This window comes from Electrophorus electricus, chromosome 8 (genome assembly GCF_013358815.1).
Source record: "Electrophorus electricus isolate fEleEle1 chromosome 8, fEleEle1.pri, whole genome shotgun sequence".
In the NCBI taxonomy this organism is placed as follows: Eukaryota; Metazoa; Chordata; class Actinopteri; order Gymnotiformes; family Gymnotidae; genus Electrophorus; species Electrophorus electricus.
In genome coordinates this window covers 15682759-15698370 of record NC_049542.1, presented here as the reverse complement: position 1 = coordinate 15698370, position 15612 = coordinate 15682759, and the positions used below count along the sequence as shown (strand labels likewise).

At 41.0% G+C, this 15612-nt stretch overlaps 1 protein-coding gene across 1 annotated transcript in view; it reads right to left on the bottom strand.

Moving 5' to 3' along the window:
• The window catches only part of sdk1a (sidekick cell adhesion molecule 1a), a 182030-nt gene extending 166873 nt beyond the window's left edge, over positions 1 to 15157 (bottom strand). The window contains exon 1 of the mRNA XM_035528817.1: positions 13492 to 15157. Coding sequence (XP_035384710.1) covers positions 13492 to 13951 — 460 coding nt within the window. The 5' untranslated portion in view covers positions 13952 to 15157. The remainder of the gene's footprint in view (positions 1 to 13491) is intronic.
• Between the last annotated feature and the right edge of the window lie 455 nt (positions 15158 to 15612).

The window sequence follows — 15612 nt, the reverse complement described above, 5'->3', positions numbered from 1 at the left end:
CTGGTATGCCTTTATCTAAAAAGCATTTCCAAAACAAGAAACAGACAGTGGTGTTTCTACTCAAAGCAAGGTGATACTAGATACTAAAACGGAACAAGATGCTCGGTAATAACCCAGGAACCTTTAGACATGTAGGCATCTACATTAGAGAAGTACAAACACAATGCATTAACAAATCAACATATTTTAGATGTTACACTGATAAATTATCAAGGGGATTAATTCAGTAAGAGAAGCATGAAAGTGCTAAAACCAATGTCAGAGCCTAGTCTTCTGCAAGCTCTCTTCACTTAATGCATCTGCCACCATTATGAAGATGAGGACACCATAATAAACAGATTTCTATGGCAGCAGATTAATTACACCATTCAGAGGGCTTGCAAGCTTTGACACGGTGCTCTTGAGCTGGCCATAGGCAAGGTTGTAGACATCCCTTCAATTAGATGCTACTTTTAGACTCCTGTGCCCAGGGGATAAACAAGCAATGTCACTGCATCGGAGCATTTAAGACTTACTGTGGGCTATGCCATTCCAGTACGTACACGAGCTAAAGCGCTTTATAAATTAATGTTCCAGCATGATGGCTAATGTAAATGGTTAGGTTTAAGAGGCACTGAACTTGTGGCCTGTTCATGCAGGTCGCGGCTAACCCATGCTGCGTCATCGCTGATATTTTAGTGCTGTAAATGTCTACGCACTCATTCTACGGCTGCCACGCTAATTAAGGCCGGTGTTAAGGACGATTGTATTTTATGTCAGTAAACAATGAAGTGAAGTAAAAGTGACACGTGTGATGAGCATAACTTACAATGGCCATTAATGTGGCCAAGAAACAGTCAGATCTGGCTGTTTGTAAAAGCTACTGCATCCCTGGAAGAGCTCTACTACAGCCAGAACATCACAGAGCGAAGACAATAGCGAGTGCAAACATTTCAAAGGAACCATTGCCCTTTCCCTGTGTTTTCCCACCCTCCCCATGACAACACTGAAGTCACTGGAGAGCAGAACAACCTTTTCAGTCTGACATGAGGGGCAGGAGAGGTGAAGAACGTATAAAACACACTTACGGCAGAGTCCCATAACAGAGTGCTCAGCAGCATTTACTCAGCCATCACATTTAGTGATATACAAAGTGATGTCGCAGTGAAGGAGAGTGAAGTATGGAACAGGTAAGTATTGAAAGAAGTACAGGCAAGGCTTTAAGAGTTTCTTATCACTGTAGAGGTGGAAAGATATTACCCTACCCATGGCTAGGCTTCTCAATTCCAAAAGTGCAGATAAAGTGGACTGCTAAAAATATGGCAATGCTTCATAAACTGAAGCCTACAGAGTTTTAGGCTCATCTCAAGCTATATATAAATTTGCAACATGTTGTTTTCCCCCTTGCACCAGCAGGGCTAAATTCACCCTACTGAGAGTGGAGGTCCACTGAGGGTGGAGGTCTATTTAGGGTGTAGATCCACTGAGGGTGGAGGTGCATAGTTAGCTGCAGCCCTCTATGATGCAGCCTTATTTCACTAATGAGCTCACCTGCACTAAGAAGAACGAAGACTAATTGTAGGAACTGGGAGTTAGCTGGTGCAGGGGACATGATGGATCAAGAAGATCAATGAGCAAAGGCCTAGGCTCTCACATGCGCTGATAAACTCAAATAGCCAGAAGGTTAGTAAGCCATAAGGTAGCAATTTGTTAATCCATCAAGCAGCCAATTTTGTAGAAATACTATATTTACTTTAGTCTGTTGGCTTTGAAATACCACTCTGGGTCTCATTTCAGTGGCTTCAGTACTTATATGCTGACATGTATGTCTGTGTTGCCTTTGCTTTTCCAACCCTAAACTCACTCACTCACTCACTCTCTCTCTCTCTCTCTCTCTCTCTCTCTCTCTCTCTCTCTCTCTCTCTCTCTCTCTCTCTCTCACACACACACACACACACACACACACACACACACACACACACACACACACACACACACACACACATTAATTGCAACACTTTCTCTCCATAATGTGTCAGTGTTGCCATTTTATTAAGACATGTACGTTTATTTTTTTTTACCAAATAGCACTCACATATCAAGACCGCAGGGCAAAACCACATAATAAGGCTCACACTCAAACTGCACAAACCTTTGCCCCTGGATATTATTACTTTTAGTGAAACACTGCCAATCCAAAGCTCAACCCTAGCCGCTGGCTAAGACAGCTGGCTGCTGTAGTGATGGCCAGCTTCTCCCATTTACGTCAGGTTTTCCAATGCGCACACCAGAGTTAGTGCCAGGCCATCCCTGCAGACGTTAGAAGGCATAGCGCATGCAGCCTGGTGAAATGTCATCACACTGGTCCAAAGGCCCTGCCTCCCCACTGCACACATACACATTCATATTTAGAGGAGCACGCAAATTTCACAACACCCTGATGGGAGTGGTTCGGTTAACAGCTTGCTCCTGCATCAGTATCCCACCTACAGGGCTGCTGGAGGTGGGCCCATCCTCAGAGAGGGTAGATGGAGATAAATGTGACCCCCAGTCCCTCAGCACATCTGTCTTGGTGAGAAAAACAACTGCAACATCTCTATCTCTATCTCTCTCTCTCCCTATATCCCACCACCCCTCCCAGGAGTTCCTTGCCTCGCCATGTGTCTGCCAGCTCCCTCTCGCAGGCACATTATTTATAGGTTATCAGACGTGTCACCTCTCACATTCTACACATCCTCTCCTTTTCATCGCTTAGCACTCCCAAGTCCTGCCTCCTCCCCCAGTCAGACTACAACACCCAGCACCATCCAGTAGTTTCCTGAATCCGCTCCTCAAGTCATTCAATTAAAGAACAGGCTTTGAAAACTCCACAAAGACCCAGCTCACATCATTATTTTCATTACTGGGTAACAACCTTGTTTCCATTTACATTACTTCATGGAAGAGCTCGAGCCAATACAACCGACACAGACGGCATAACTACCTATAGTAGTCTGAGGAAACCACAGCACTTTTGAACAGCAGCGAGATTGTTCTACACTGTTGCACAGCTTCTTGGGGCTAAAGGTATTCATCTTAGCAACAGTATGAGAGAAACAAATGGCTGCTTATCACTAAAGGCTACGCTTCTCCAGTTCCTTCCATGACCTTGGAGCAACAAACCTCTTCAATTAAAGCAGGGCATAAAGGGCTGCTTGTCAATGATAACCCCCCCTGTCTTCAATCACAATAGGAAGCCACCTCCATTCTCTTGTACACAAAAAAATTAAATAAAACACAATTTATGCTGAGAGCAGCTCTGAGACCAGGATTTTGCTCCCGTTGGTTATATGTTGTGGACAAGAACTGGAAGAGAAGAGGCCACAGCTCCCTGTTCCTGCCCAGCTCCCTGTTGCTGACCTACAGCAGAGCTGTGCTGTCTCAAGGCCATCTCCCATGGCCCTGTGAAGTGCCTGGCTCTCAACTATTCAGTGGGCTACACTCACTCCAGCCCCTGGTGCACAGGTTTAAAATAAATCAAGACAGAAAGAAAAGAAGGAATAAAAAAGAAAAAAACCAAAACACACACACACAAACATCTGCACCAGATGCAGACCGAGGGCAACACTGGCACAGTGAATGCCTGAAGATGTGAGGGAGTATGGTCTCATCGCCCTAAGATGCATTGCTACTGACAACAGCAATGCCATTAAGCCTGCATAATGGGCCAACGGCTCTGCTCTGGCCTCATCATTCCAGCCGGGCATGCTCGCCCTGTCTCATCAGCATGAAGGAGGACCGCGTGGCCAAACCGAGCGTGCCCGCCCCTACCCAGCACACACCAGCCCCAACTTTTACCCAGCACACACCAGCCCCCACCTCTTCCCAACACATGCCACTGCATGCCTGTGCCCAGCAAACACCTGTGCATGTCTCTACCAAGCACATGCCTGCACCCACTTCTGCCCAGCACACACTAGTGCTAGCCTGTGCTTAGCACACTCCTGCACCCCCCCCCCCCCCCCCCCCCCCCCCGTGCCCACCTCTGCCCATCACACCCCACCTGCCCAGTCTCTCATCATTAATTCCATGCTCAGGCTTAATCAGCTTGTCTACTGAGTTTAATTGACCTTGTTATTTTAGGTGACTGTGAGCCATTTACCTTGGTACAAACGCAACAGATTAGCCACAGGGCACTCCTTCCATCGCTCCACCACCATCTGACTGTCTGTCATTAGAGGAATTTTCATTTTGCTGATTGCTCAATCAGTCATGGGCATTTTCAGGTTTATTTGATGTGAATATCAGTTTGATTTCTTTCTAATGCACATATTCAAATTCCCACTTGGGGGCTGCTCTAAGCAAAATCAGTCTGTCAGAGGTTTGCTGTTGTTATTTTGGTCAGTCCAGGTTTGGTCATAGCTGCCAGTTTCACAGTGCCAATTATTATTCTTGCTTGTTCCATTTTTTCATAATGCATTACACTAAGGGTGCCAGCATGCATACTGAACATGCATACTAAGTGCACATACACTTTGCCTTTGTTTGAATTTTTCAAAATCATAGTAATCAGGTCCAATCATGTTCCTCCTGTGGCTTATAGTCCAAAAAGCCCAAGTCATGGGGCACAGTGATTGGTGAATGAACAATTATGTCTGTGCTAAACAAACATGGATTTGATCCAGCTGCATGCTTCTGACCCATGGATCCTGCAAGGTACAGCAGGAGCACAGCCTTCAGTTTTCTCTGCCATGTTCTGATTATGAGATCATTCAGATGGTTGGCCTGTAAACCATTAGCAGCCATAATTGCTAATGGAAACATCAATTAATGGGGTCTTCAGAATGTTTATTAAGCCATGTTAACATTTCAGTGACAAGGGCTTGACAGCCAACACCAAAAACCACAGCTCACCTTACTCAGGCAGTGAGGCATGAAGAAAAGAGGTCAATTGCCATTTTTTGCACATTAAGAGAATGCAATTACATCTTCCAATGGCCATGATTAAGATGATCATCATGCCCCTGCCAATAAGTGCTAATATATGGATGAGACTTGGAATTAAAAAACAGCTCACTAAGCAATACCTCACCAGACTCTGTCACTTCAATCAATGGCATTAAAGTTCCTCAGTGAAAAATCTTTCTCTAAAATATCACACCCAAGCTGCTATCCAATGGCATTTGTGAAAAGAAAGAAGAAGTTTGCAAGATACATTTGATATATATTATAGTCTCTCAGAAAATTAGTGCATGTTTTAAAATGTCAAAAACATTTGAGTTCAAACAGCCGTTTGTTATTACATGTATCGACAAAAGAGATCCAGGGGATTGCCTATGTTCCTGCATATTCTCCATGTTTATATGTTATTGTGTGAAAAAGTCAAGTGGTATGACAGCAGGCTCTTGGTCAAGGAGCTTATTGGAATGTAAATGAATAAATGAAAATTCAGTCCCTCACAGACTCTGAAGGCTCCGTGACATCATTGGGTTCATGAAAGGTCATGAGACGTGGCACACCGGTCACAAATCAGCCACCTGCTGCAGCACTGCTCCTACACACAATGCAGCTGCCAGGAAGTCCACAACCCCCTGCCCCCCTCCCCCCACCATCAGAGTGTATCAGCCTAATTTTCATATGGTGTCGCTGACAACGCCCAAAGAGCTGCAGGCTGACTTTTATGAGAGGAGAGATCATTAGTGAAGTCATCGTCCTTCAACTGCAGTCTCTCTGTTCCTGAGCAATAGAGGGAAACAGTGGAATTTAATGCATCGCCTGCTTGACAAAATATTTGTTTCCACTCCAAACTGCAGGACCAAAGATAGGCCTGGTGAAAGTCAGGAATTTACTGTCTCAAGGAGACGGTTCATTCTGTCATTGTTTGACACAGTTTCACTTTATTGGTTATAGGATAATTACGTTGGCTTTTCCATCATATTTCTGGATATGTCATCGGCTAAAGGTTTTCCTTAAAAACCTAAAAATGTCTGCCTGTTCCAGCTCAAGTTCCTATTTTTGATACTTGTTTTTCCATAGCAGACGTTCAAAGATGCTCGGAAAAAAAAAAAAAAAGCATCTGTGATAGAAAGCCAATGTGGAAAGGTCCTCCTGCAGTTGCTGAAATCAAAATCCAGCCTATAGAAATAATACTGGGCTGCATCTAATCATTTAACAGACCCAATTAACCAGTTCTCCTCACTTTTATATGGCATAGTCGTCAAACTACAGTATAACTACCTGCCCCATATGTAGTGCCTGTCTATACTCATAGACCTCAGTTCAGGCTCCAAATGCTCTACCTCCCAGATAAAGAGACACAACAGAATGCACAGGCTCATATAGTAGCCACCTGTATCAATTCAGTTGCTCAGGAATCAAAGCAGCCTGCTTAAGCTAAAATGTGGGAAAGAAGCGGAGTTGTTTACTCAGCGTTGTTCACAGCCTGAAGAATGCTTAATAAAGGTGCCTGACTTTGATAGTCTTCTGAGTTTTGGAAAACTGGAAATTAGACCAATTTTGAGAGTACCATATAACTCCCTTTCAAACATCACACAGTACCGCTCCATGGCTACAGCAAAGGACAAAGAGAGTGGAGCATGCCCATTCAAATGACAAACTTCCTCAAGTGAAAAATGCTGCCATGGCTTCAAGAAAAGCCACTTCTCCAACGGCCCTCTTCAGCTGCCTACTATCATACTACTCCATGTCCCCTCCACCCAAAGGAACATCTCTCTTTTGATAACATCAAGCTGTAAAGCTGGGTGCTTTAGTGGTTTCCACTTTAAAAGTGCTCTGCTGGAGTCTGGCTTATGCTGGTTTAGATCATCTGTGCAAATCTCTGACAAATCTCTGCATGTTGGGATTCTAGGCACAGCATGTGTTTGCATAGGAGGATTGCAGAGATGTAAATGACACTGTCATTTCAACTGGGTACAGATGACAGATTACCTCAAGAGCCCTGGGGTCATATTTTAAAGGGGGAAGCAAAGATTGCAATGCCACTGATCCAGGAGCAGAGGAATATGCTGAATGTGTGAAATATTTATTCCACTCTGAGCCAGAGCATTTGGCAGGGTGTTGAGTATTTATGGCCTGTCTTTCTCATATAGCAACTTGAAAGCCTAAGACCATAACCGCTCCCTGGAATTCCACCATTCAAAAAACTAAATCAGCTTTTAATGTGATTCCAGTGCTAAAACCGACACTGGGTTTCATCTCATTTATCAGCATGCTTCTGTGGAAGGCAGGAGAGAGCTTCAACAGGTGTTTCCTGTCTCTCAGCCAGATTCCACACTGACCTCTTGCACCGCTGGACAACAAACAACTACAGTAGATAACGAGCATGTTAGATAATGTGAAAGCAAAACCCCGTTCTCACGCTGGGATTAATGGATCCATGTTCAATGGAAACATTCTTTCATGTGGTTAGTTATCGGTGTGACTGCACAGATTAGGCTGCAGTGGAAAATTGCTTCCACTTACTGTCATTTAAACAGGGACAAAGTGGTGAGAAATAAAACAATCTCGAAACAGGATTGTGATAAAAAATGTATGTCGATACATTTTTCACTTCTAAATTTTTGACTCTGTAAGGTTATATGCATCAGTTTATCACACAGAAGTAACAAACTGAAGTAAACGCAACAACAGCCAATCAGTCTAGCTTTTTTGGCTTGTATGCGTCTATTCCTATCTCAAAGCATTGTTTGAGCTGCCAGTGCTGAAGAAAACTGAAAACAAGGAAAAAATTAAACACTAAAGTGAAAGTGAAAGTGAACCCGCAAGATCTTCCAAAGCTAAGGAAATTGTTGACAAAAAGTTACGACACATCAGTTATATGGAAGAGGTTTGGATATCAGAAAAGCGATGACGCACAGATTAGGACTGTCTGCAAAATATGTCGTAAGTAGGTGCAAACCAAATCAAAATAAATCTTGTCCACAGCGATCATACCCACAATGTGAAAATGTGGCCCACTTTAGTCCCTTCACATTTTAGCAGCGCTAGTGGGGTTGTCCCAAAACAATACGCTGTGTCATCTTTTGCGTCCATTACCGCACAAGAAAAGCTATATAACAAAAAGTTTTAATGATATAACAATTTTTAATGATATATGTAGCATAATGACTGGTTTACAGTGTTTATATTTTCAGTGTTCAATATCTTTAAATAATTTGCGATATATACAGCGAGTAAATTTTTAATATTACTTTATGTTGTTAAAATAAAGTTTAAGGCCAATAAAGCATCTTTACAGTTAGATGTTTATATTATTCTATTTTTGCAAATAAATTATATTCTAAAGTTAGAATTATATTCTAAAATATTCTAAACTAATGAACTTCTGGTTTCCTTATGCTTCAGTCCTTAGTAGGATACTCTTCAAGCAGGCAGCATTATCAAATTATATATTGTGTTAAATGTTGATATTGATCAAAATGGGGAAAAAATATCATGATCATATTTTATCATATTGTCCAGCCTGACAGGGAAAGTTAGAAAATATCTGTTATGGGTAATATTTAAACATTTATATCAGTGCCCAGTTAGAGTATGTATCTGTAAACTACAGGAAAAGAATTGTGGAGGGTGGAAATAGAGATTTAGCTTTTGTGATCAATAACAGGCACCCTGTATGGAAAACTAGCAAAACATTACAACTGTGATTTATTTTCCTGCCTTGTACTATGAAAGAGCAAAGGTCTCTACATGTTGGGCAATATTGCAAAGACATGATAACATTGTGCTGCATATAACCAACATGAATCACAAGGTCCATTTTTTAATTTTTAACCCAAAGAGCAAATAAATACTTACGGATATGTTTGCTTTGCAGCAAAGCTCCATTACCTGTGCTGCAAACTCAGAGATTTCTGTGCACATCTGATTCAACTCATCAGATAATCACTAAACCCTTCTCAAGACTAGTCTATTTGGCAGAAGATAAAACCAGAAAGTTTGGAATTGAGAAACTGTCATCTATTTCTTGTGTATGTTTATTAATATGTAATTTTTTAAAACTTAAAACATATCATAGTCATGTGTCCTTTGAGAAGTCACCACACGTAGTATCTCACATCTGGTAGTAGAACTACCATGGACTGAGTTAACCTACAATCAACAAGTCAATCTAGCAAGCATGTTTCACTGGGGCAAGGTCTGAACTGTAATAGCTACATGTCAAATGGGAAAGTGGAAGCAAAACAGCAGGCAAGACAAGTCTCAGGGTATTTAGATCTAAAAGTTCAGTGTTGACAAAGTTCTCAGCCTGCTACCTGGCTGGAGGGCAACGCATGCATTCCCCATCAGCACCTGCAGGCAATCTGAGGGGATTATTCTTGCACTGCCCCCATATATTCCTTTAAAATGAGCCCATGGCATGAGTCCTGCTCCCTAGGGCTCTGATCATGTCCAATGAATGCCACGGTACCGTCTGTGACCAGGAAGCCCATTAGTCTAGTGGTCAAGCATGTTCCAGGGAAGAGGCTCTCCTGATACTCCACTACACTCTTGTTGGGGACATTTCCACTCCAAACTGCAAACATATATTTCATAAACACTACTCAGCTATGTTTACATAAAAGTACTTCAAAACAATAATGTATTTCAAATGGACTACAGAAAACGTTTAGTATGTTAGCTGACAAATTGCTCAGGAGATTCAGCAAAGACAGGATATATGATAACACTGATCATTTGGGCCTTCTTCTGCTCTATGGCATTAAAAAAGATTGGTGAATGCTTTGACAGGACACTTTAAGGTTGATTAAATTATTGATTTTTTCCGTCTTCTTAAAAACCTATTCAGAACCAATTGCTCATTTACAATCACTCAATCTGTCATGAGCATGTGATGGTTCACATAGCTTGTTAACAGCACAGTGGCTCGTTCTTTGTTAAGTGCCTAGAGGTGCCCATTTTTTGTTATGGTGAAAATGTCTAACATTTTGGTGAATGAAAGTCCTTGCTCATACCTGTTCATACCTCTGATAGCTCAGAAGTGAACCTATTAGCCATCTGTGACGAGCTTTTGAGCGGTATGATGTGTGCATCGTGTGTGTGATTATTGTGAAATGATCTAGACTCTCACAAAAGGTTTTTTTATGCAAATTGTAAATTATAATAAGCATTTTATGAGTAATTTTTCTTTACTCTTCTACAACTATTTGCACCAGGACTGTGAGGCTAACGTGTCATCTGGTTGCAGCAATCAAGTCAGTCCACAGTAAAATGAAAATACCATCAAAGTTTCATCAAACAGAACCAAGAAAGAAAAAAGGCCAGCCACTTAATTTCATAAATTATTAAATCATTAATTTCATAAACCTAAACAAAAATGTAAAAAAAAAAAAAAAGATTAAATTCATTTTACAGGAAATACAAAGGATGAAACCAGATTCTAATATAAAAGAACTTTGGTATGAATTTGCATTCTGAAGGGTCTTGCTCATCATTTTAATGTAGTAGATAGGAAACCATATTTCATCTTTGACATGAATTATGTAACATCCTTAATTGCAACAGTGCACCTGAGAAATCACATGCACATGCATCCTTTGTCCACACAAATCAATTAGATATGGTTCTAAGGGCCCACGCTTGAACACCCGACTACAAATCAAATGGTCTAAAGAACGGCAGTCCAAAAAATTACATGCAGTTGTTCCAATGAAAAAAATGATCAAATTCCAGAATGTAAGCAAATGTTTCTGACATATTACAGCATATTTTTTTTAAAAAGAAAGAAAAAGAAAACAATCCAGAAGTGCATGTAGGAAACTGATTGCCCAGATGATGTGGCAATGACAAGCAAAGGTACATAGTCAGCAATGAGTTGTGTAATACAGCCAGCTGAAGAAGTGCCTTGCAGTAGCACTTAAAGATGGAAGAAACCACGCTTACGCACACAATGCGCACCAACACTATTAGTCATTATTATTACAGGCACAGATGCCATTAGTTAGGATGCCCAGTTGTGATTTGTGCATCTTAAATAACACTGACCTCGCTCATTTTCTGCCATGGTCTGTCTCTCTAACTATCTATACAGCCTAAAGAATATCAAGCACTAGTAAAGTTGTCCCCTCATGAAAGTGTGGAAATCAGCTCCTATGAATGACTGAATGTATCCCTATTTCACATACCAGCAGCAGTGCTGTCCCCAGCCCACAGGCCCTCCTCTTGCATGAACTCGCAGCATGTACTCAGCAATTGGTCTCCGCCATATTCCATTTAATTGAAAAACACCAATGCAAATTTAATGGATTGTGAGAGACTGTGTTGCAAAAAACAGAGGCTTTTATTCTTATAGTGGATGAAGCAGAGGTTAAAATGTCAGTCGTATCCCAGTATACAAGCCTTGATAACACTGCTGGCTCGTTGACTTGAATCAATAACAACTATCCCATTCCCAGAACACTGCTGGGAGCTCTCCAACTATCTAAAACCTTGACCCAGGAGTTGTGAGTTGTCTGACATCACATGCACATCACTCTTCCACCACCTTTAGAAAATAAATATATAAGCTGTTAACTAAGATGGCACAATATCTAGCCTAGCATAAGTACCTCTCCATAAAAGAAATGTAAAGCTTTAAACCTATTAACACTGACTTGTTTTTCACAAGGTGAAATGAAGCCTATACATTATTCTGTGAGGAATCCCAAGGTCTGCTTCTCAGTGTTCAAAGTTAATCAGTAAGCACTGCGGAGATGGGTGTAGACTTTGGAGCACTGAAAGCATTCACAAAGGACACAAACAAAAGACTATTATTACAAAAGGTTATTATTTCAACTCACTCTCAAACTTGTGTTAAAAACATTGTAACAAATACAGAAATATGAATACCTGTAGCATATAGAAAACTGATATGACCCACGATAGGACACCATGTTATTTATCACCATCTAAAGGTCATACTACCAATGTACAGAGTGGATCTGTGCTAAATTCCAAACCCATTTTTGTTTTGCAGTGAGACCAACATTGAAAAATTCCAACACCTAACCTTTTTAAAATCCTTTAATAACTGCTATCTTTAAGTGTTTACAGTGATACCAGAAGATTTTAAATTTTACCCTGAAATTCAATTTTTAGATTTCTATAATTTTTTAACACAAGCTTTTGGCTATAATATCTTGCTTCAAAAGATGGAGTGCTCTAAAGTTCAAAATCGCCACTGACATTGAAGTAACACTCTTAGATGTTCGATCTTAGATCATATAATGCTGAGTAATCCCTGTCATTATTAAAATATTAAAACATTGTAGACTGCGATTTCCCACAGACCCAGCTGCAAAGAAGTTGTTTGGAAGTTAACTGTTATGCTAGATATGCAATTCTGCAATTACCCATTAACTTGTTTCAAAATGAGGCAACGGTCTACCAATCCTCTCTTGCCTTTGCATCATACACATCTTAACCAAAATAAAGTGCACATATAATCCCAGTATTTGTGAGGCAAAACATTCCCAAGACCTCGGACCCATCTGTTTAGGGCTTAATGTGAGGCTGCAAGGTTTGTGAGTTTTATTGAGAATCTCCTTAAATGGATAATCACTGATACTCATTTTCTTTTGTCTTCAAAAATGCAAATGACACATCTCAAGTGATAAAAATACATATATGGTGGGAGGAGATCGCTCTGGGTTGGATGTGGCTTCCTATTCATAAAAATTCAAGTATCTTATTTTTGAACATTTATCCTTAGATTACCAGACAAAAATGCCTCTAATCTGTGCAATATTGAGGGAATTATATAAATTCATTTAATACACTGCACTGTTCTGATTATGTTCATTAAAACCACTTGACAGAGGAATCAAAAAGCCTGCCATCAATACTTATGCAGGGCTGATCAATTCAACACATGTCTTATTTGAAGATTATCACATCATGCTTTTTTTTCTGTGAAATAAATCCAATCAAATTTCTGATGCAAACTTGTGGAGAAAATCCAACTGGAAAGCATTTCATTGGCATAGTAAAGGTATTTTCCCCATAACATAGACATTCTACATTTTAGCAAATAAAACCTCTACTTAATTAGCCGCAGTCATTTATGCTGGAACATTGGTCAGCATATCTGTAAGGAAACTTCATCGTCCCAACTGCTAAACTTTTTTTCCCCAGAGCATCTTGCCACACCACTGAATTCAAAGCAATAATAGAGTGGTCGTGGAAGGCACATAATGCAAGTGCCATCTGTGACCAGGAGAGGCATCAGTGGAGCGCTGGCAGGCTTACCTAATGACTTTCTTTTGTGCATTAACATCCAAACCTTAGAGCCCCCATGTCAATGCCAGAGTTCGCTTTGCCATTATTATTGAAATCAAGTGAGTGGTACAGACGACAGCCCGACTACGTCGACAGATAGTCCCCATTTGTCATAGGGTCCAGAAGGCAAGCGTTGTTTGAATTCTGTATAATCACGTTTTTCCATCGCACCTTATTTACAATACTCTTACAGTCAAACAAGTGAATAAAAGCGCCACTGTTTACACATACGTTTTTACACGTAGCCTATTTTCTTACCTTGTGCGACAGCTTTCAGCACGTGGATGTGTAGACAGAAGAACGCCCACCAACACCAAGCACATAATACAAACTTTCTCCTTTCATTCCAGATGCAATTTTTCACGGAAGAACTTCTTTTAATATTTGGAGTGATCATTTTGTCATCGTATGTGGTAATATTCTTGATCCCATAAGCCGACGCGTTACAGATCTTTTTAGTGAATTTTTGAGAAGGAGCGCGGTGACTCTCGGTCTCGGCTTTGGCTGAGCAGGTCTTCCAGTCGTGGAGAGAGCTGGCGCCACCCGGCTCACCACGGCGCTCTACTTCTTCTTTCCATCGCTTCAGATGCTGCCCCTTGAAGAGACCTGCCAACTCTTTTGTAAATGCGTTTCCCTCACTAATTTCGGATGAAGTTAACGGACCTCGAATAATTGAACGGACACCCATTGTGAAGTCTGAACTGTGACTCCCGTACATGTGTCTCTGTCTCTCTACTGACTCATTACACGGTGTCGTGCTGGCAAGAACAAAACTATTCCTAACTGGAACTCGCTTCAAACCGAGTGGTACTACCACTCACATCAGGCAACAGCATACAACAAAAACAGCATTGTTTGTTCGCAAATGTTGGCGCTGTAGTTCGATAGTTCCTGGTAGTAAAACCCGGGGTTAGTCAGATTGTCGGCATCTGTTTTCCTTCAAATTATTTTAAAGATCCAAGAATCGCAATATCCTAAACGGCTTTTCTTCTATACAGCCTACCTGTTATTTTAGTGCTCTGACTGAATCCTAACGGAAGCGTCAAACTGCCCTGTTTTCACAGGACAAGCTTCAGCACGGCTGTTTTCAGCGTAGTCGATTAGATGTGGGTTATATGACACCTAAATCTAGCGGGCATCCTGATCCATTTGTTTTCCTCTAGATTTAGAACTTTGGCATTCCCGAGTTTATGTTTTTTTTTTTCTTATTTATCAACCAATGGAAAAGTTATGCAGTCCGTTCTATCCAGGAGTCTAAAATAATGCACACGTAAAGTCCCCTTACATCCAGTCATCAAAGAAAATCATTATTGGCAAGGTCCTCAGAAGCCAGATCCCTTTTTTACTTTGTATCTCCACTTGCTTATCGTAAGGTTTAAGTTTGTTTGGTTTTTTTTTGTTTTTGTTTTTTGTTTTTTTCTTCTTTCTAGAAACGCTTGTCTATTTCAACACGTTGAAAGGACTCGCCGCCACTAAACACTAACACATAGTTGCCTACCCATCTATCGGATTACGCAGGCTGCTGAGTTTCACCTACTCCCTCGTCGGTCGTAAAATGAATATACTTAAACATTAACTATTTAATAAATGACGAGGTCGTTTTCCAAAATTTTCCGAGCCGACTTTTTCTCGGTGTGTTCTGTTTAATAGTAGAACAATTAGATTTGTCCACGGTGGAAAATAAAAGGCAGCCTTACACGGTTTACCGATGAATAACTTGTTGTAGAAATAGATCGCTACGCAACGCGAACATCCAGGCTTAATTTGTTAATGTCATTGCAAGCGATTGCTGTTCTTCTAAGAAAACGATTTAAGAAACTGCGTGAGCAGCATAGATGCGCGCTTAAACTCGAATACAGGTTCGCTGCTTTACCAACTTCCTCCTAGATCAACATCAGCCTGCTCCTCCGCCCCGCTCCAGACTCATTGGCTACTTACTCTTAACGGACGTCAGCGGGAGACTAATGCACGTGTAAATAAAACCGCCGCTCCTCACGTGAGTTGTAAAATAATACCACCAGAAACATTGAAACGTGATGTGTCATTATTCAAATGTTGATAAATGGCAAGAAAAAGAATCATAGACCATATGGCCACACGTCACCTCCAACGCTGACTCTGCATGTTGTCAGTCGTCAAATTCAATAATAGGAGAAACTGCCAAGAATGAGTACTTCAGACATATGTGAACACATTACCTAGTGAACCCCAGTACCTCTATATTTCATTGTTGGGATAAGAGCGCCGAAAAAAAGCATTCCAGCTTAAACATCTTGAATTCGACTCTAACCCAATGAAAAAGTTGGGTGCATTCGTCCGCTATGAATTATGTATATACATTATTTAGGCTCTAATGTTCTGTTAAAATGATGTTTCCGG